At 41.6% G+C, this 21680-nt stretch overlaps 1 protein-coding gene across 5 annotated transcripts in view; it reads right to left on the reverse strand.

Annotated features, from left to right (window-relative positions):
• Window positions 1–21680, reverse strand: part of SMARCAL1 (SNF2 related chromatin remodeling annealing helicase 1) — a 61828-nt gene that overhangs the window by 7764 nt on the left and 32384 nt on the right. For 4 of the 5 annotated variants that reach the window (XM_037016443.2, XM_037016442.2, XM_037016441.2 and 1 more), the window contains 6 exons: window positions 20236–20454; window positions 14559–14629; window positions 10973–11075; window positions 1862–2044; window positions 1362–1462; window positions 315–411 (listed from right to left, as the gene is read on the reverse strand). In XM_037016443.2, coding sequence (XP_036872338.2) covers window positions 315–411; window positions 1362–1462; window positions 1862–2044; window positions 10973–11075; window positions 14559–14629; window positions 20236–20454 — 774 coding nt within the window. Of the gene's footprint in view, window positions 1–314; window positions 412–1361; window positions 1463–1861; window positions 2045–10972; window positions 11076–14558; window positions 14630–20235; window positions 20455–21680 lie in introns of those variants that run through there. The other variant, XR_012123544.1, reaches the window with a different exon arrangement.

The raw sequence follows: 21680 nt of genomic DNA on the forward strand, positions 1-21680 counted from the left end.
TCACAACAATTCAACAGTTGCCATGGCATTTTTCTGGCAGTTTCTAATGGTCTGATGGGAGAGACAGCACTGGAAGCCCTGCTTTTATGAGACTGTGGGGGCCTATCAGAAGCAGCAGGAGTTTACATCATCACTTCTCCCTGAAAGGATGCACACTGGACTGACTGAGGATGACTGTGGGCCCTCACTGTCAGCTCCTGGGCTGGGTGACATCCAGGAGTGATTCACACCTTCCCTTTCAGGACCCAAGGGCTGGGAAGACAGCCTAATGCCTCCCTCTGCCCCAGGGCCAAGGAGCTGCGTGTTGGTGTTACCTTGCAGAAGTAATCAGTGGCTTCTGTCATTTCTGAAAACTTAGTCTCAGAAAGCCCGGCTTTACTCAGAACTTCAATCTTCTCTTGAATCAGAGGCCTGTTGGGGAGAAATGAGCTACAGTGAGTACAAGAGGCACAGAACGGGCAGACTGATTAAGATGAGGCCACCCTCCTGTTCTTATGGGTCTGCAACATGCTTGCTGTTTCACATCTTTCTATCTCCCAAGGCACAGATGCCTATCCTAAAATATCTGCCTCCTCCCAATTGTAAACCAAACAATTTAGGGCCCTTACTATCAGGTTCAAATTCTTTCTACTGGAAAGTGTGTAGGAAATAAATGCTGCCTCACTACAACAAAATCTTGAACCTGGTGTTAGGAGCTGCCCAACTAACAAATCCACTAAACAAAGGGATGAAGTGGGGACGACTTGCATGTATTGCCGACATAAGACCCTGTAGTCATACAGCTGGAAACCAATGAGCAATGGAAGCTAATGAGATAATCAAGAAACTCAGTATCAGGAAGCGGGAAATGGGAATGAGGAGAATTTGTGGATTTTTTGTTTAGGCAACAAGCACCCCCAGGTTGAAAATTTTACCCCAGCTCTGCTAATGTGCTGCACAGCTCAGAGTGAGCCACTTTCTAGCAGGGTCATAAGATGTGGCCTTATTGAACCAATGCTGTCTTAAAGGGGCAAATGGGTCCGCCACCTATCTCAATAAGCACCTTCTCAGCTGGGAAATATTTTGCAGATGAAATTCCATCTACAGCTCGTCACGATCAGTCTACTTCCCTTGTCTTAGGCCGGTGGGAAAGGAGTCACACCCCTTTATTCTTATAAGACGTCCTCACATACCCTAAAAGCCACCTAGGAATGCTGTGAAGGGGGCCAAGTGTGGTCATGACAGTGGGAGGCATTACTAACGGGTGTTCTGTGTGGATCCCTGGGGACCTTAGCAGAAGAGGTAGCACTTAGGGAGCAAAGGAAATACATCAGTGTCAACCCTTGCTCAACCCCAGCCGCCGGGCCAGTGACCAGCCATACCAAAGGTAGTCGTCAGCTGTGCCTCTGGCTACAAGGTAGTGGATGCTCACGGAGCTGGACTGTCCAATGCGGTGCACCCGGTCCTCAGCCTGGATCAGCACCTGCGAGGCCAGGGGATCAGGATGCATGGAGCTCAAGGACTGAAGTGGCTGGCCCACCACAGCAGGCAGCCCCTTGCCCCAGAGCCCCACCACGCCTTTCCTCCTCAAAAGAATTTACTGTCACCTGGCAGTGGGCCTATGAGCCTCTGCCTACAGACAACCTGTCATCTAAGAGAGAAGCAAATCCAGCTCCGGATGGAGAACTACAGTCTGCAGCTGGAAAGCTGTGGATGGTGTTTCAGTGTTGGGCATGGCATGAGACACCACAAAGGCTAACAGAACATGATACTGCTGGCACTCAGGACAGCTCACAGAAACCACCTCTTTCTTGAGGAGCACTGGCTCCTTCCTCCCCACAGCCAGGAGCACACCCAGAGAATTTGTTTTCCCGTCCCTCACCCCTGGGTTCCAAAACAGCTCGGCGAACACCACCAGGTCGGCCGAGGAGAAGGTGAGACCCATGTTGGCGGCGGTGATGGACAGCACGGCCACGGAGTGCCTTGTGGACAGCTGGAACTGCTGGCACAGGTCCTCTCGGTCTGAGGAGGAGGTGGAGCCATCGATGCGGATGTGCGGTACACACTGTGGGTACAGGGGGTAAAGGGAAGTGGGCGCCATCCCCCCAGGACTCCTGCAGCCATGCTCTGGGACAGCGCCGATGCTGTGCTGGCCCAAACCTGGCGGAGCACCCAGTGCTCTCTTGATGCTGCTGTGGGAGTTGACTTGTCTTCCTTTCCATTTCAAATTTGTGTTGTATTAATTGTAGATTCACATGTAGTTTAAACAGTAATTCAGGATTCCTTATGAGTTTTGGTTAGTTTCCCCCAATGGTAATATTTTATAAAACTGATGTATCATAGCTAGGATATTAACTTTGATACAATCAGCTCATCTTAGGATTTCTCCAGTTTTACTTCAGCTTGTGTGTGTTTCTGTGTATGTTTTCTAAGAATTTTGTCCCCATGTGGGTTTTCATGTATCTACCTTCAGTCAAGACACTGAACAATTCTAACACCACAAGGGTCCTCTGTGGCCCTTTTATAAGCCTTCTTATCTGTCCTCCATTTCAAAAATGTTTCAAGAATGTTAATACAGAGACAGAGGCCTTCTCCTAAAACCACATATAATACGAAAATATATTAATACAACTAATCCTGAAAGAGCAACAGGAAAGAAGGCTGCGCCAGACTGCATACACTGGAAGAAAAGAGCAGACCTCAGGGAACAGGGTAATGTACCAAAGCCGTGATCCAGTGGGACCCAAGCTCTTCCCCCACCCCAGCTCACTGGTGGGAAGAAGAGAAATAGGAGTGGGGAGGGAGTAGAGGCCTGGGACTGCTGAACACCTAGCCCTGGAGACATGCTCTGGGAGCACGAACCTACATTGCATGGTGCTCTGGTGATTAGTGGGGTTGTAAAGCTAAGACAGGCAGAATACCTGGAGAGACCAAGATTCCAGCCACTTGTGGAAAACAGGGATCCATATCCAGCTGCTCTGGGACAAAAGAAAGGTGGGCAGTCTGAGAGACTTCCTAACAGTGAGAGGGCTGCTAAAGGGGCAAGGATTGTACAGAGCTTATTGCTCAGGAGAAAGGACAGGCACACAAAATTGTCCAGGCTCACTCAGGCTAGCAGGTTGGTAACTTTCAGGAGCTTCAAGCGCTCCATCCCACTGGCTGGCTACACAGCTCCAAGGACCCCCACCGTGATGTGCAGCCTGCTGTGCCTTCCTCCTGGCCAGCCCGTAGCTCGCTCGAAAACCAGGAGCCCCTGCCCTAGTGTCAGGCCAGCCAGAGAGAAGCCCTGCCTATGGCAGCTACAAATACAAAGCATAGAGGCTTACACCTGTGTGTTTGGCCCACTGGTTCTGGCAGTGGAGAGTGGCATAGCAGCCAGAAAGCAGGAAACAGCTCTTTCCTACCCCCAGGCACCAGCACCACTCCCCTGCGACCCCTGACATTGCTCTAGGTGCTGAACAGCTCCAGAGAGTAGAGCTTCTGGGCACTAGAGGGCGCCACATACAAATATGAAACATCAAAGGAACCTGGTTCAGACCCAAATCCCACAAACACCAGAAAAAGGGTCAAATGAAACTGAACTCATCAATCTTCTTGAAAGAGATTTCAAAATAAAAATCATAAACATGCTCATAGAGGTACAGAAAAATACTCAAGAACTCAAGAATGAATTTAGGACGCAGATCCAATCATGGAATACAATGGAAGGTTTTAAAGCACATTAGATATGGTGGAGGAGACGAAAAATGAAATAGAAATTAGAGAAGAGGAATATAAAGCTGAGGCACAGAGAAAAAAGGATCTCTAGGAATGAAAGAATACTGAGAGAACTGTGTGACCAATCCAAACAGAACAATATTTGTATTATAGGGGTACAAGAAGAAGAAGAAGAGAGAGAAAAAGGGATAGAAAGTGTCTTTGAGGAGGTAATTGCTGAAAACTTCCTCAATCTGGGGAAGGAGATAGGCTCTCAGGCCATGGAGGTGCACAGATCTCCCAACACAAGGGACACAAGGAAGACAACACCAAGACATATAATGATTAAAATGGCAAAGATCAAGGATAAGGACAGATTATTTAAAGAGAGAAAAAAGATCACATACAAAGGAAAACCCATCAGGCTATCATCAAATTTCTTGGCAGAAACCTTACAGGCCAGAAGGGAGTGGCATGATATATTTAATGCAATGAAGCAGAAGGGCCTCGAACCAAGAATACTCTACCTGGCAAGGTTATCATTTAAATTTGAAGGAGGAATTAAACAATTTCCAGATAAGCAAAAGCTGAGAGAGCTTACCTCCCACAAACCATCTCTACAGTATATTTTGGGGGGACTGCTATAGATGGAAGTGTTCCTAAGGCTAAATAGCTGTCACCAGAGGTAATAAAACCACAGTAAAGAAAGCAGAACAATTAATTGCAAAATAAAGTCAACTACCCCCAAAGTCAGTCAAGGGATAGACAAAGAGTACCGAATATGATACCTAATATATAAAGAATGGAGGAGGAAGGAAAAGGAGCAGGGGGAAAAAAAAGATTGTATTTGTAATAGCATACTAAGTGAGTTAAGTTAGACTCTTAGATAGTAAGGAAGTTACCCTTGAACCTTTGGTAACATGAATCTAAAGCCTGCAATGGCAGTAAGTACATACCTATTGAGAATCAGCCTAAATGTAAATGGCCTGAAGGCAAAACTCGACAGCTACATGCAAGAGAATGAAACTGGATTATTGTCTAACTCCATACACAAAAGTAAACTTGAAATGGATCAAAGATCTGAATGTAAGTCATGAAACCATAAAACTCTTAGAAGATAACATAAGCAAAAAAAATCTCCTGAATATAAACATGAGCAACTTATTCCTGAATGCATCTCTTTGGGCAAGGTAAACAAAAGCAAAAATGAACACATGGGACTATATCAAACTAAAAAGCTTCTGTACAGCAAAGGACACCATCAGCAGAACAAAAAGGCATCCTACAGTATGGGGGAATATATTTGTAAACAACATATCCAACAAGGGGTTAACATCCAAAGTATATAAAGAACTCACATGCCTCAACAACCAAAAAGTAAATAATCCAATTAAAATATGGGTGGAGGATATGAACAGACAATTCTCCAAAGAAGAAATTCAGATGGCCAAGAGGCACATGAAAAGATGCTCCCCATCACTAATCATCAGGGAAATGCAAATTAAAACCACAATGAGATATCACCTCACACCAGTTAGGATGGCCAGTATCAAAAAGACTAAGAACAACAAATGCTGGTGAGGATGCAGAGAAAGTGGAACCCTCCTACATTGTTGGTGGTAAATTAGTTCAACCATTGTGGAAAGTAGTATGGAGGTTCCTCAATAAACTAAAAATAGAAATACCATTTGATCCAGGAATTCTACTCCTAGGAATTTACTGAAAGAATACAAGTACTTAGATTCAAAAAGACATATGCACCCCTATGTTTATTGCAGCACTATTTACAATAGCCAAGATATGGAAGCAACCTAAGTGTCCATCAGTAGATGAATGGATAAAGAAGATGTGGTACATATACACAATGGAATACTATTCAGCCATAAGAAAGAAACAAATCCTACCATTTGAAACAACATGGATGGAGCTGGAGGGTGTTATGCTCAGTGAAATAAGCCAGGTGGAGAACAAGTACCAAATGATTTCCCTCTTTTATTGCGTATTACAATGAAGCAAAACTGAAGGAACAAAATAGCAGCAGACTCACAGACTCTAAGAAGGGACTAGTGGTTACCAAAGGGGAGGGGTTGGGGAGGATGGGTGGGGAGGAAGAGAGAAGGGGATTGAGGGGTATTATGATTGGCACACATGGTGTGTGTGGGGGCACGGGGAAGCCAGTGTAGCACAGAGAAGGCAAATAGTGACTCTGGCATCTTACTACACTGATGGACAGTGACTGTAATGGGGTATGGGTTGCGGGGGACTTGGTAATATGGGTGAATATAGTAACCACACTGTTTTTCATGTGAAACCTTCATAAGAATGTATATCAATAATACTTTAATAATAATAAAAAAAGAATGTTAATATAGTGTGTGACTTTTGGGGATGGGCTTTTGCTCACATGACATCATTCCCTGGAGATTCATCCAAGCTGTTGAATGTACCGGTAGTTCAGCCCTTTAATGGCTGAGTAGGGCTTTGTGATATAGATTACCAGTTTACCATTCACCTTTGCAGAGAAACCGGGCTGGTTCCAGTTTGGGGCTACTACAAATAAAGCTGGCATGAACACTTGTGTTCAAGCTTCTGTGCGAACATAAGGTTTCATTCCTCTGAGATAAACATACAGGAGTCAACTGCCCGGTTGTATGGCACTTGCTTAAGTTTAGCTTGTTTTCTTTAAAGGGGCATTTATTTATTTTTTTTATAGTGATAAATAAAGACAAACATTATAAGGAGAATAAAAGTATGAACACTATTTCCAATCTGTTTTTTTCCTGTCACTCTTTTCTCAATGTGTATAAAACATTTTTAGGTAGTTTTATATCCTGATTTTCTCCAATTAACATTGTATTATAAATAAACTAGATTTATTAAAAAGTTTTCTAAAACATGATTTTTAATGGCTATGTAGTATTTCATTATGCAGCAACAGTATAATTTAATCATTCATCTATTTCTTCACATCTGGGGGATTCTTAATTTTCACTAAAAAAGGGTGGGTTGGCAAATGTCAACCAACAGGTGAATGGATCAAAAATTGTGGCATATGCATATAGTGGAATATTACGCAGCAACAGAAAGGAATGAGCTGTTGATACACTCAATAACATGTATGAATCTCAAAACATATTAAATGAGAGAATCAGAAAAAGAGTACACACTGCAAGATTCCATATTTATATGAAGCTCTAAAAATGCAAATTCATCTATAATGACAGAGGGCAGATCAGTAGTGGCCTGGAGATGGAAGGGTGGGAGATGGGAGAAACAGGAGAGGTTAGCAATGGCATGAGGATACTTTAGGGGCTGACAGATAGGTTCACTATCTTGATTTCCACCAAAATGTACACTTTATATATGTGAAGTTTATTGCATGACAATCATGCTTCAATAAAGTTATAAAAATAAGAAAATTTAAAGGATGGGTTAAATAAATCTCTTCAAGGTTCTTTGCCCATATGTTATTTGCCCATGGTTATTTCCTTAAATTAACTACTAAAAATCAAAGTACCATGGCAAAAGGGAAACAATTTAAGGCTCCTGATATTATCCACCAAATTATTTTTGAAGCATTGTTTGAAGCATGTCCAGCTCACTGCACCATTATCAATAGTGAGCATTCTTAAAACCTGCAGATTTGATTGGTTAAGAAAAAGTATTTTTATTTTCATTTACTTACTAGGGGAGTTGAATTTTTTCATATTTCAGATTCTTAAAGGGTACAGTGATCTCAATAAGTTAAGAACTACTGGTCTAAGCAACCTAAGTGTCCATCAGTAGATGAATGGATAAAGAAGATGTGGTACACGTACACAATGGAATACTATTTGGCCATAAGAAAGAAACAACTCTTAAAATTTGCAACAACACTGATGGAGCTGGAGGACATTATGCTCAGTGAAATAAGAAAGGCAGAGAAAGACAAGTGCCAGATGATTTCCCTCATCTGTGGAGTATAACAATGAAGCAAAACTGAAGGAACAAAATAGCAGCAGACTCAGAGACTCCAAGAAGGAACCAGTGGTTACCAAAGGGGAGGGGTGTGGGAGAGTGGGTGGGGAGGGAGGAGAAGGGGATTGAGGGGTATTATGTTTAGTACACATGGTGTGGGGGGTCACGGGGAAAATAGTGTAGCACAAAAAAGGCTCATAGCAGATTTGTGGCATCTTGCTGCACTGATGGACAGTGACTGCACTGGGGTATTGGTGGGGACTTGACCCCCCAATCAAACCTTAATAATAAAAAAAAAAAGTCAGCAGCAAGAAGAACACAACAGGAAAAAAAAAACTACTGGTCTACGTTATACTTTCTATGGCTGGTTTTGGACTATTACTTAACAGTATATCTTTTGACAGACATTTAGGTTTCTAATTATTCAGTATTACAAATAACATGACAAATTCTTATACATAAATCTTTCTGACTGGTCTGATTATTTTCTTAGAATAAACTCTATAAGAGGAGCTTGAAAAAAGTAGTCTATGAATTAAGTTACTGCCCACTGCCATGCAAAACTGCACCAAATGTACAAAACCATGATTTAGCAACTGTGTATGTGTGACAGAAAGGATCTGTATTTTAGGTAATTTGAATCCATTTTTCCCTTTGTGATTTCTTTCATTGTTTGCATGCTTAGAGACCCATTCCATATCCAGTGATCAGCTATGTGTCCATCTATATTTTCTTCTAGTACTTGATGATTTTAAGGAGCTTTGATTCATCTGAAATTTAATATGGTAAAGTTCCATTTAAGTTTTCTACCCAATTACTTAGCCAATTACCCAAACTTTATTTGTTGAATAAATTAAACCAGATTTATGATGATTCTTGATATATTTTTTATTTATACTAAACAGCTATCCATTTTATTCCACTCATCTGACCACCAGTTTTTGAATAGACTGTCTAATACATTTTAGTAGATTTATAATAGATTTTTAGTAATTTAAATATGGGAGGGCCAAGTCTATCAACATTGCTGTTTCAAAGCTGTCTTAAGGACCTTTCCTGCTTATTTTCTGAGACTCCTTTAGAATACTATAAATTTCCCCTGAAAAAACAACTGGAATTTTTACTAGAATTGAATTGAGCCTATAAATTACTTTGAGAAGAACCCGTATTTTTACACTCTTTTAGTCTTTTCACAGGAGCCCAGCATGAGTCTCCAATCTTCATTAGATTTTACACTCTATTTGGTGAGATTACTATTAGGTAACTATATTTTTTGTTGCTGTGGGCTTGTTCTTTTTATCATTACACTTACTAATTAGTTATAGGTGCTACATAAAAAAGGCAATTTATTTTAGTATATTTATTTGGAGTCCAGGCACCTTACTAAATAAACTCATGCATTCTAACAGCTTTCCAATTAATTGTCTTGAGTTTCTGGAAAATAGTGAAAGCCCTGATTGTTCCTTTCCAGGGATTATAGCTTTTAATTCTATTGGCTGGCTTCCTGCATCTCATCATATACAAAATTCAAGTCCAGGTGGATTAATGATCAACCTCTAAAATTTTCAGAAAAAAAACAATTACAAGACAAAATCTTCATGACCTTAAAGAGGGAAAGAGTTCTTAAACCACTCATAAAAATTAAAAACAATATAGGAAAGAACTAATAAACTTGAAATGTAAGTAACAATTAAAAACTTCAATAGAAGTTTCAATAGAATCTTAAAGTGAGAAGATAAAAACATAATGAAGGGTAACATACAGAATTTATAAAGAGTATTTCTCATTCAGTAAGAAAAAATTCAAATAATCCAACAGAATAACAGAGCAAGGCAGAATATTCACAAAAGACAGCCTCAAATGACCAATAACATAAAAGGCCATACTTTTTGCTGGTAGTCAGAAAAAAAAAAAAAATGAAATGAGATTTCATCACTGGATTGGCAGAAGTAAAGAGTCTGATAATAGTACATGTTACTGAGCATGTAGAACAGCAGTAATTCCCAAAAGCTGATGTTGGGGTTATAAATTTGAACTAACTGCCTTGGAGATCAATTTGACAATACCTAGTAGAGTTAAAGATAAGCCTATGCAATGATCATGCCTGGACACGGCCATGCACATACACACAGTATGTATATATACACACACAAGACATTTACATAACAGCAAAAACTATAAATGAAACTCCACATCCATCAGCAGGAGAATGGATAAACTATACTATGGTCATCCAAGGAGATACTATTCAGCTGCTCCACTGATGAACCACTCGTGTAATGCTGTATGGAGAAATCTCGAAAACAATGTTGAGCAAAAACTAAACTGCAGGGTACTTTCCCTAGGCTGCCATGTTGGTAATTTAAAAAACATATATACAAAAGGAGATTGTATTTTGTTTAAGGGTACACAGAGTAAAGTCTGAAAATATGGAGGGACAGGATTCAGGATAGTGGTTAAATCTGGGAAAGAAGGAAGAAGCATGAGTTAAAGGGCTGCTGATGGGGCCTAAGTATTAATTAAACAATAAACTTTGAAATAAATACAGCAAAATATTTAGTGTATTAAATCTGGGTTGGGGACACATAAGCATTTGCGATCTATTTGTACTCATCTCATCTGCATGTTTGTAATATTACATATAAATGTAATAAAAGAAGGAAGACAAAAGGCAATTACAGTCCTAAATTTAACCAAAAAATGAAAAGAGAGATGAAAATATGTGCTTAGCTTTTCTTATTTAATTCTCCATGCAGAAGCTGGTAAAGATGGACGGCATTTCCATGTGAAACGTTACAACTACACAAGCCTGGTTTCTTACTTAATTTGATGTATTTAGTTTTAATGAACACCTTGGAAATGCTTCTAGATATTTTTCATTCAATTTAATGAGAGCTATAAAACTGTACTGAAGTCTGCACACTGCCATGTACATTTAATAAGGGCACTGTGACAGTAATAAGGAGGAACAAAAGGAAAGAAAAGGATATTCACATAAATGCTCGCCCTACACAAGGGGACGGTTTTTGCTGACTCCTCTATTGATGATTTTGTAATAACTTACACAGAATAATGGAGGACCCACTGGGAGACATTCCTAAAGTGAGACTCCTGGGACATCTGTATAAAGCAGGGAGGAAGCTAAATGACACTCCAGGAGCACAGTTTGACCCCACAGTGGTCCTACAGCAAGAATTCTTTAGAAAGTCTTGAGCAATGTTTAGGGGAAAACATAATCTCACTTCTTTGCTCAGATCTGACCTCAGCCTACTTAGAACAACTTAGCAGCCAATACACAAACAATAAAAGCATCCTGTGTTGAATTTTAAAAGGAGCTTACCTTTCTCTCAAGCTCTTTAGTAATTGCATCCAGAACCACCTTATGGTGTGCAAACACCAGAAACTTCTCTCTTCCACTTTCCAGTAGATCCAGGATATATTCACTGCATTTGACAATAAAGGGACATACACTCATCTAGTTGAGGTTACTGAAAAGGGACTGCATCTGTAGCAGATGCCTTCGGGGGACCCTCCCTTGTCTGAGAGTTGACCTCTCCCTCCTCCCTTCAGGCCAGGTCACAGCAAAATGAGCAGCTGTGGGGAAGCCATCCTCTGCTACGTGCAGAAAGAGTTCTTCCATACTATGAAGTCATCTCTCATACACAACTAAATGGAAGTATCCTTATGTTTTATGTATCTCTCATATATTACTGAAACTTTCTTATTATCTGGGATCATTGAAGATAACTACCAGTTTCTACTTTAGCTGCTACTATCATTATGATATGTTTTCAGTACAAATTGAAGTGTCGTGTAAGATCTGAAAATGCCTAGGGAGAGGATTAAGGGATTCTTGATAGTAATCAAATTGCTGGAAGCATAATAATGAGACACAGTAATAAACAGGGGACATGGTTCAGGTAAAGCTCTCCGGCTCCTTCCCACATTAGACTGCCAACTAGAAGGCCAGCAGTTAAGTCAGTGTGAAGAGGATTCTTTTCTAAGAAAAAGGAAATATGGAGTAAAGGATCTTATTTGGTCTCTATTCCCTTGATTTACTTCTCTCCTTCATCCACTGTGTTTTTTTCTTGACTTCCTGCCCCCCTATCTTCATCTGTGGCCTTAAATGAAGGAAGGCAGCTACCAACTGGGAGCTGTGGGGTAGAGAGCCACCTGGCCAGCGGACCCCTGAGGCTTCCCCAGGATCAATACCCTGCAGAGGGTTCACAGCCCCAGGAGCGGCCACTGTTCCCAGAGGGGCGACGGGAAGGTGGGCTTCCTCAGACAGGAGGAGCACTCTCTCCGCCTGAGGCCATCCCCACACACGGGTGTGTCTGGGCAGAGGAGAAACGTTCAAACATCGCCCTTCTTAGAGAAGGACAACTCTCAGAAGCTTGTCATAGGCAGGTGGCAGAAAGGTAGGTGGGCTGTCCTCTAAACAGCTGAGAATTATTTTCAACAGCACAATGGCCAACCAGGGTATGAATGTGAGTTCACTCTGTGAACTGTTGACACTAATAGAGAATCTACTTTAATTAGTTTGAGAAACATAAAATTTGCCATGACATAAGCAAAAAAAGTGTATTGCTATAGCATCAAAAAGTCACAAGGCAATAAAATCAACTTGGCCAGTTCATAAATACCGCAGGCCCCAATTTTCCAAATTCCCCTTCCCCTCTACGTCTCAGACATGGCTTTGTAGCTCTGCCCATCCCCAAGTCCCTAAATTACCAGGCTGGAAATATTTGCCTACCACCATAACCTTGGCTTTTTATATTGGAAGATGTCCATTAAAGTGAAAACAACAGCAAAAAGGGGAAGAAAACCAAATAGCAGAGAAATTTGGGGTTTTAAGATGTATAATCTAATTTCCATTTACTAGCTATGTGACCCTAAGGCTAGTATGCATAAGATTTACTGTTTCTGCATTTTAAAATGGGGCCAATATGACTTATCCTGCTGATGTCACAAAGAGGCTCTAAGTGTGACACGAGTTAATAGATGTCAAAATTGTTTGGAAATTATCACGCACTATACAATTCATCATGGAGTTTTAAAATTGGACGTGTCAGGTATGTTACAGACTGAATGCTTGTGTCCTCCCAAATTCATATGTTGAAATCCTACCTCTGATTGGGAGGTACTGGGAGGTGGGGGCCTTTGGGAGGTGAGCAGCACATGAAGGTGGAGCCTCACGAAGGAGATGAGTGCTTTTATAAAAGAGACCCAAGAGGAGCTGGAGGCTATTATGCTCCATGAAATAGGCCAGGAGGAGAAAGACAAATACCATATGATTTCACTTATTTGTGGAATATAAAAACAATGCAAAACAGAAGGAACAAAACAGCATTAGATTCATAGACACTGAGAAGGGACCAGTGAGGAAGGGGGACTGTTGGACCACTGTGATGTACATTTGATAATATAAAAAAAAAAAAAAAAAAAAAGGAGACCCAAGAGGGCACCCTCACCCCTTCTGCCACAGCCAGGGGGTGAAGGACACAGCGAGAAGTCGGCTGCCTGCAAGCCAGGAAGAGGGCTCCCCAGACACGAGATCTACTGGGCTCCATCTTGGACTTGCCAGCCTCTTGAACCATGAGAGATAAATTTTTGCTATTCAGGTCACCTAATTCTACGATGTTTTTGTTATAGGAGCCTGAACAGACTAAGACAAGGTTATTTATGAGGTGGCAAGAAGGTTAATTTTAAATTTCTAAAGAAACGGCGGTTCTGGGCCCAGCACACCGTGCACCCCGAGTTCGGTAGGCAGCAATCTGAGAGAGGGAAGGGAAGGACTCACACTCCTGCCTCTGTGATTCAGCAGCACAGGGGCAATGGGTTGTTGGGGGCAGCCCAGGTTAGATGCTGAGAGAGATGTTTCCAGGCTATGAAAACTACATCTGGAATTCATGGTCTTGTAACAGTATCGCAAATGAAACAGGCAGGTCCCAGAGGGTACAGGAGAGCTGGCTAACATCCAGCGGTCTTTTTGCGGGGAGTCTCAGATTTGAACAAAGCAGAGAACTCACTCTCTTACCACATTTAAGGGTGTGGAGGGAGAGGCTGATAAGGCGGGGAGACCCGAGGGCTGAGTGACAGGGGAGGACAGGCTGTATCTGTCTTGATCTATTGCAGATCTCAGTCCCCCCAGCCAATCTGGCAGCACTCAACCCACACTAAATTCATTTTCATTGTAATTTAATCACTTGGACCATTATCCTGCCAGAGCCTCGCACGAATGTTAAACAATAAAAATTAGGCAAACTTTGCATCATTAGAATTGCCTCAAGTTTCCACCACACTGATACCTGAACATGAGTGGGTTTTTCCTTTCTTTAAGAAAGGCAGACAATTGAAAATTTTCAAGCCAGTGAATAATTTTAAAAATAGAAATTACTCAGCCTTAGTTTATAAGGGAGAAGGAAAACTAAGTGTGACAACTGCGACTGCCTATATTTTTTGAACTTCGAATTTGCTTTTCATGTAGGCAAATAAAGGCTAGAACTTCATGTCTTTGGAGAAGGCCAGAGAATCTCCATTAGGCAGCCCTCCTGGTCTTCCATGATTCCCCCCAATTTTTTCCTACAGGCAAGAGACCACAGTTCTCCAAGAGGAAAAGTTCCCCTTAAGAGTCTGGGTCAAACCCACCCTCCCTAGAGGCGGCAGGAGCCCCAGCCCACCGGCGTTATGACAGGATCCCTTGGGGACCCCAAACACATCCTGGCAGTGCTCACTCCAGTGACAGGCCTACTTATGCCTTTCAGGTAATGAGACTATGACGCCCTAAGCTTTATATTTAAGGCGGCTGTAATTCTAGTCCCTGATCATTTCTCGCAGAGCAGTAAGACCGTTCTGGCAGACTAAGGTAATGGGTGTTTCTTTTTAAAAGTGAGAGAGAGAGAGGTGGACATTTGGTGACCACTTACATGGCAGGTGGGATTTTAGCTTCAGCTGTTCTGTTGAAGAAGAGAATGAGGGCTTCTTTCTGCTGCGCTTTCTGTGGAGAGAGAAGTCAAGGGTTTAAAGTCTCCCACTCTGAGAACTCTGGGGTAAGCTGATATAATTATCGCCACTCTGAGCTTTACAAATCCTAACAACCGATCGCCAGAGCCGGGAGACCCTGACTTACCCACGTGCTTTAGCCAAGCCACAGGAAGTGTCTGGACTCTAGTTTTTTCTTGGAACCAGCATATTAGAGCTACTCTGTCAGCCTCTAAGAACTACTGTGAGACTCCAATGAGGCCAGGAACATGAAAGCTCTTTGGAAAAGGCATTCCAGGCAGGGCTTCACCATCCAGACCAAGCTCATGATCAGCTGAAATGCAGCTCTGCTAAGCACACCTATTCACCAAAACCTGGTGACAGCTTACACATGACATTGGCCCAAGTTGTGTTTTGCTGCCCCCTTTCTTCTGCCACACTGTGTCCATACCCAACTGACTAAGCTCACTGTTGTCCAAGGCTTACTGAATCAATTCCAACTGAGCCCTAACTAGTCTATTCTATGATCATATCAAAACCATCAATCACATGTTTTGGTCCTGTCTCCCACATAAGGTAACTGACTTCCCAAGAGCAGAAACCATATTTTCTTTATTGTTTGCATCTGAACAAACCCTAACAAAGGATGCAAACATAGGAGATGCTCAAATAGTTTCATAATACTATTTACTAATATTGTTATGATTATTTTATTATATGTAATTATATGACATAAAAACTGCTCATAATACTACATACTATTTACTCTTTACATGAACTCTTACTATCCTTGGGTGAGCAGCCATCTCCTTCCACTAGCAAGCAAGGATTTATGGATGCCCCTACTTTGTGTCTGGGCCTTGTGAGGCCAGTGATTGATATGACAGCATCCTCAGGGAGCCAGGAGGTAACCTCAGAGTAGTAACATTGATGGCCCTGAACTCATTACATATAACTCAGGAAAGCAGCCACAGCCAGACTGTACTTTAAAATTACTGACACTGCACAAGACGGTGGGAAAAGTTGCCTGGCCACATGGCTCCTTGGCTTTCAACAGCGCCTTTCCTCAAGGTCTTGGCAAAAGATGAGAAAGATACCATGAACCACAGGAACTCCTAGAGGCACTGACACAGTAGTGGATCCATTTCATTTTCCCTGTGCATGGTGACAGTGGTAGCCACTGTCCCTCCTGCTATTCTGTGGCAGTAGTCCAATTAAACAATTCAACCATCCCAGGAACTCATGGTGAAGATGCGACTCCCTGACCGTGTGTCTTAGCTTGTTTCTCAGCTACAGGTGCAGCTGAGACTTGGAAGAGGCTCTGGACACACCCACGACTCCTGCTTGAGGCCAGTGAGCTCACAGACGTCATGAAGTCCATCCACGGACCCTCAAAGGGTCCCCTGCAGCAGATTAGGCCCTCAAACCTTTGGTCACTAGAAAGATAAGCTAAAGGGATGGAGCCAGGCTTCCACAGGTGACCTACCTGCAGAACACATGCCTGAGTCTACAATTTGGCACCTGTGTGCTTCAGAGATCGTCATTACCCTTGGCATGTCCCTCCCTCCCACCCAGGCTCACTCACTCCACACTGGCTAATAAGAAAGGGAGGGGGCAAGACAAACAGATGGAGCTAAGGTGAAGAGCACTTTCAGAAACCTGGTGAAACCCGAAGACTTAACACCCAAAGCAGATGAGGGTGTGAAGGAACCTTTGTTACACATGCTGGTGGAATGGTACACAGGGTCTTTTTGAGGCTGATTCGGCAATGTGTCCCAAAAACCTTCAAAATACGCCCACACTGTGATGAAGCAATTTACCCCTTAAAATTTGTCCTCATGATACGATGGCATGTACACAAATTCATATGGAAGCCACTTTTTAGAATATTATTACTTAGAATAGTGAACAATTGAAATAAATGTTCAACTAAAAATAACTGGCAAAATTATAATATAGCCATGTGAAGAAACACTATGCAGTCTTTAAATATTATGTTTCAAAGAACATTTAACAACATGGAAAAGTGTTCATGATGTAACTTTGTAACCTATTTTCTTCCTCACTTGATATACATTCTTATGATCCTGATTCCGCTTTTAAAATGCATATATTACTATTACACACATTATATATGTATTTATATATGAGTGTATATGGAAATTTATATTTTAAAGCAAAATGCACATATATTTTATAGAAAAAATACCCAAATGATATATGCCAAAATTATGTGGTACAAAAGATAGGTGACTCTTTATAGTATAGTAATAAAAAATTTAATAAATGTTACTTATTATTAAGTACTTCTATTTTTCAGATTTTATACAATAGACACCTATTGTATTTTTAATGTGGGAAAAATCAAGTTTTATCTTAAAAAATAAAAAGCTCTCCCTTTTTTTATTAAAAAAAGTAGTAGACATAATACTAGTCCATTAATGATCTCACTTCTTTTGCCAGCCACTGGCTGGGCAATTTTAAATAACCTGCATTCTTTGTTCCTGCCTCCTAGACTTTTATTAAATTAGATCCACTGGGGCTTTGAATGTATTTTTCTATGTTGGAATTTGAACAGACTGTCAAAAGGCAGAAGGGTGAACTGATACTGTCACCAGGAAGTCTGCATGGACTTGTTTCATTTTCCTGCTCCTGGTCTTACTGATCAAAAAATGGCTTTAGACAAAAGACTGTTAGAATCAGCTTTTCTTGACTTGTGAAGAGGTATCTATTATTTCAGCTGAAAATGAGAAAAAGCTTTTGTCATACATTGCATTTTATAAATTGGCTGCTCCACCTTGGCTTCTGTGATTTAAATCTTTTTAAAATATGTCTTCCTCCAGATGGGAAGGCGTGTGAAACCAAGAATCACTTCTTGACAGGTCAGCCTGCTTTGCTGGAACCACCACAATGTGCAAAATTGCAGGGGAACTTGGGGGCTACAAAGTAACTATATAAATGGAAGGGGCTATTTCCTGTAGATTTGCAGGGTCTCCTTATTTGACTAAAACCATAAAACCATGATTTCCCCACTTTTAACTCTTTCAACTCAGGATTTCACAGCCAGTGGGGGCTTGGAAGGGATAGTCAGTGGTCAATCTAGTCCAATTCACCTGACATTGACTCCCCTGCCTGAGTTAGGTTAGGGTGAGGCTCTCGACCGGATCCATGGTTTACAGGTGCACCAAATCAGTGGGTTTAAGAGTAAAAATGGTTCTGATAGTCTATATCACAAAGGTAGTAAATTCATTTTCTACTTGGATTTTTCATTATAACAATGAATTTACATTAAAGAACAGAGAAGGGAACCCAATTTTCAAGGATTTGTCTTATTATGGTTAGGAATTTAATACCTGGCTTCAGCATCATGCTGAAGGTAATCTGTACCAACTCAATTTCTCTTTTTTAGGGATAAACTGTTAATCTGCCTGTCAAGGAAGCAGACAGCAACTCTCAAGCACTGGGTGAGGAAGAGCTCTAGGCTTTTCCTCCACTGGGTTCTTGAAGAATTACACTGTAATTTAGGGTTTGTTTTTATAATATGCAAAACAGGGCTAAGACTCTGGGTAAAGAAGCAGAGACAATAATCATACATGTGGATGCAGAGCAATTGACACTATCCTTATGTACTTTCCCAGCACCAAGCCTATGGAGGAAGTAGTGGCTCCCCTTTTTAGGTAAGCAAACATCAAGATCTCCCAAAGGCTTTAAGGGGTTTGATAGTTACTGGAAGTTATAAATCAACCTAACATTACTGGTTTCTGTGGTTCAGCCTAATCACTTTCACATCACTGCCTGTAAACTCAGAAATCAAACTTTCAAGTTACATCTGAAATCATCTTTGGAAAGAGCCATTCACCTAACTTGAAGAACTATACATAATTGGCAGGAAATTTAAATGATTCTAAACCTTGCTGCACTAAGCTCAAAATTCTCATAGTTTCATTTCTTTATTTTTCTTTTTGGTCATACTGAACAATTTATAGTTGCCTCTTGGCTACTTAATGCGACTCTCCTCCTCAATTCTAATGCCCCCTGACTGCCTGTTCAGTTGTCTACATTGGCTGTTCTCCAGCTGGTTCAGGAAGTGGACCAGTCAGTCACAGGTGAGGATGTTCTCTGGGGAAATCCTACAGACTTACTTCCATCACACACACACACAAGGAACTAAAACGTGGCGTTTCATAAACATTCAGATCTTTGCATCTAAAAATATCACGCCTGAATTTTTTCCATTAATGATGTATTTGCTGTACTTGTTTACTGGTTTTCTTGTCTGGTAGAGTTCACTAGTGGGAAAAGTTAGTAGCCATTAAAGACTTAAGAAAGTTCTAGGAAGAAACTTAAAACTGAGAAAAAAATTTCCATTCATTAAATTTTTATCTCCAGAAATCAGAACAAGGTAAGATCAACACTGATTTTAGCAAGAGAACACCCTGGTTCTACTGAAATACAATTTGAGAACCGCTGGTTTGTATGTCCATCCACATCAGTGTCGTGAAACTGTTTGAAAACTTCACGGGAAAGAGGTTATGCCTGCTTAGTTCCTCCAACCATTCAGATCATTATGTGTAATACAGTATAAATAAGATACAGCTTGACAGTTTACCAGTATACCCTCGACCCTACACTCCTGTTACTCGCTAGTCTTGAGCATCACACAGTAAAATAACACTAAGAAAATCATGCACTCTGTATCTTGTCATTCTTATTTATTTTGTACTCTCCCCAAAGGCTAGGATTTCACCTAGATTTAAATTTCTTTATACAGGGTAATATCAAGTCCAGATCATGCTTTATGATAATGTAAAAAAATATCAATGACTGTTACTTTCTTGGCAATGAAAACTGAATGGTTTTATCCCAAGAGGACAGAAATGCAGCTGGTGTAAATCACTTTATAGCACTTAGCACAGTATGACACTGAAGACAGGAAATGAAACTGTTTTGAAAAGATGAAATCACCATTGTGGAAAAGAGCTTGAAACTATAGGGGTAACAGGCTTGGTTATAGCCTCAGTTTTGACAAGGAAGAGCCACGGGACCTTGGACAAATCACAATCTCCCTGAGCCGCAGCTTCCCTCCCTATAAAATGGGGATGCCCACTTCCTGTCAACCATGAATGACTGTAATAAGGATTAAGGGTTAAGAGGGTTGGAAACTCTACTTTGCTTTACAGATATCAATTTGTTATTTTGATTAAAGCAAATGACATGGAATGGTAAGAGGGCTAACATACCTGTCAAAACCACTTAGGACTGAACTCTAACGACTGCCACCAGACTGAGGCATTCTCAAAACACACTCAACATAAATTCCAACCTTTGAGGGATTCAGAATATGTATCACCATCCTGCAGTTGGATATGGAGTTTATTTTTATGATCATCCATCAACAGTGATCTGCACAAGTATAAAACTGCAAATTAAGAAGAGATTTCGGAAGCAGACTAGGTAGGCTGAGAAGTGGAATGGGCTCACTGTCCTTGCCTGGGGAGGTGGGAAGAGGTTACAGAAAGGCAAGTTCAGAGAAGACTGGGTAACCTCCACAGAGCCCCTCCCGGGAAGAAACAGGTGTGGACGCAAGGGCTTCCAAACCCTCATCCCCCGCCCCAGACTCACAGTTTTGTTCTTGGTGGTCATTTCCTTGGCCACGGCATCCAGCGCAGCTCTGGCCTTGGCGTTGATCTGGCCTGGGGCAACCACCACCATCCGGCGCTGTTTGGCTGGGAGCTGGGAAAGGACGTCACTTTTGAGGCGCCGCAGCATGACCGCTTCCTCCAGCAGGAGCTTCAGCTCTCCTAGGTTAGAGGAGCCGGAATAATCCCATCCCCAGGAATGCTGTGGAGCAGAACAGAGACATGGCCCGTTAGGGTCTCCCAGGGCCAAGTGGACAGGGCCGTGACCTCCAGGTAGGTTTCTCTTCTCACAGCCTTCTCTTCCTGTGGCTTTGCTGAGAGAACTTCAAATGGCTTGAAAGACTGAATAAAACCTCATATAAAATAAATAAGAAACAAGAAGGAAAAGGGAAAAAGAAAGTTAGGAATCAGATGAACAACAAAACATGCAACATGGAGTGCTACAATTTGGCACTAAGATTTCCTAGCAGTGAATGCAAGACGTGAAGTGGTTTGGTGTCCATTATACTCAAAAACAAACAAGACACTAAATTTGACTATTCCCGTACACTAAATACAGAAGCCATCTTCACTAGGGCTTACCCTACACAGTCCATGGCACTAGGTAATAAATAATGTTGTCAGGAATACCTTCATTTGACGAGATTCACAGGGACTTCAAAGCCGTTGTTCCTCAGCATGGGTCACACTAGCACTACTGAGTGCAGTGCAGTAAACACAGCTGCAGGGCTGCTGGTGGCAGGGCTGCAGGTTTCTGCCAGGCTGGCTGAGTCCAGAGGTGGGCTTTAGAGTGCCCACGCAGTGCTTTGTACAATGGGCTCTTCAGGCAGCTGCTCATGTGAGGCCATGAGCAAGAATGTCTATTCTGCGCCAAACAGCTGGAGAAGGCAGTACCAGTGAAAATAAAAACCCTATCTTTCATTAACAATCTGACTGGAAACAGGACTGACTTCAATGGTCTCATAGAAAATCAGGGAGCCAGGTTGTCCGCTGCCTTATATTTTCAGCACCTGCCTCACGCTCCCCTGGACTACGAACTGCCTACGGTATGAGCTAGACTTGTTCATTTTCAAGGGCCAGTAGACCTAGTACCATTGTGGAGACATGGTAGGTGTCCTCTAAGCCTCTGCTAAATAGAGGATAGGAACAGACAGTCAAAGATGGAGAAATAAAATGATCAAAAACTGCTTTGTCTTTTTAAAAAGTACTCTGAAATCACTGCAAGTTCTCAGCAAATGCCTTCATGCTGTGGGGTTGAAAATGAGCTCGGCATGGAGCATTCTCTTCAGGGGCCACAATAAAGAAAAAAAAAAGCTGTCCTGGCATATTGGCTGCATTAAATAAAAGTCATGCTGGGAATAAGCAGGTATCATAAGTAATTTGGATATCACGGTCCTAAATTCTAATATGGTCAGTTCTTAATCTTGT

Source organism: Manis javanica, chromosome 12 (assembly GCF_040802235.1).
Source record: "Manis javanica isolate MJ-LG chromosome 12, MJ_LKY, whole genome shotgun sequence".
Taxonomy (NCBI): Eukaryota; Metazoa; Chordata; class Mammalia; order Pholidota; family Manidae; genus Manis; species Manis javanica.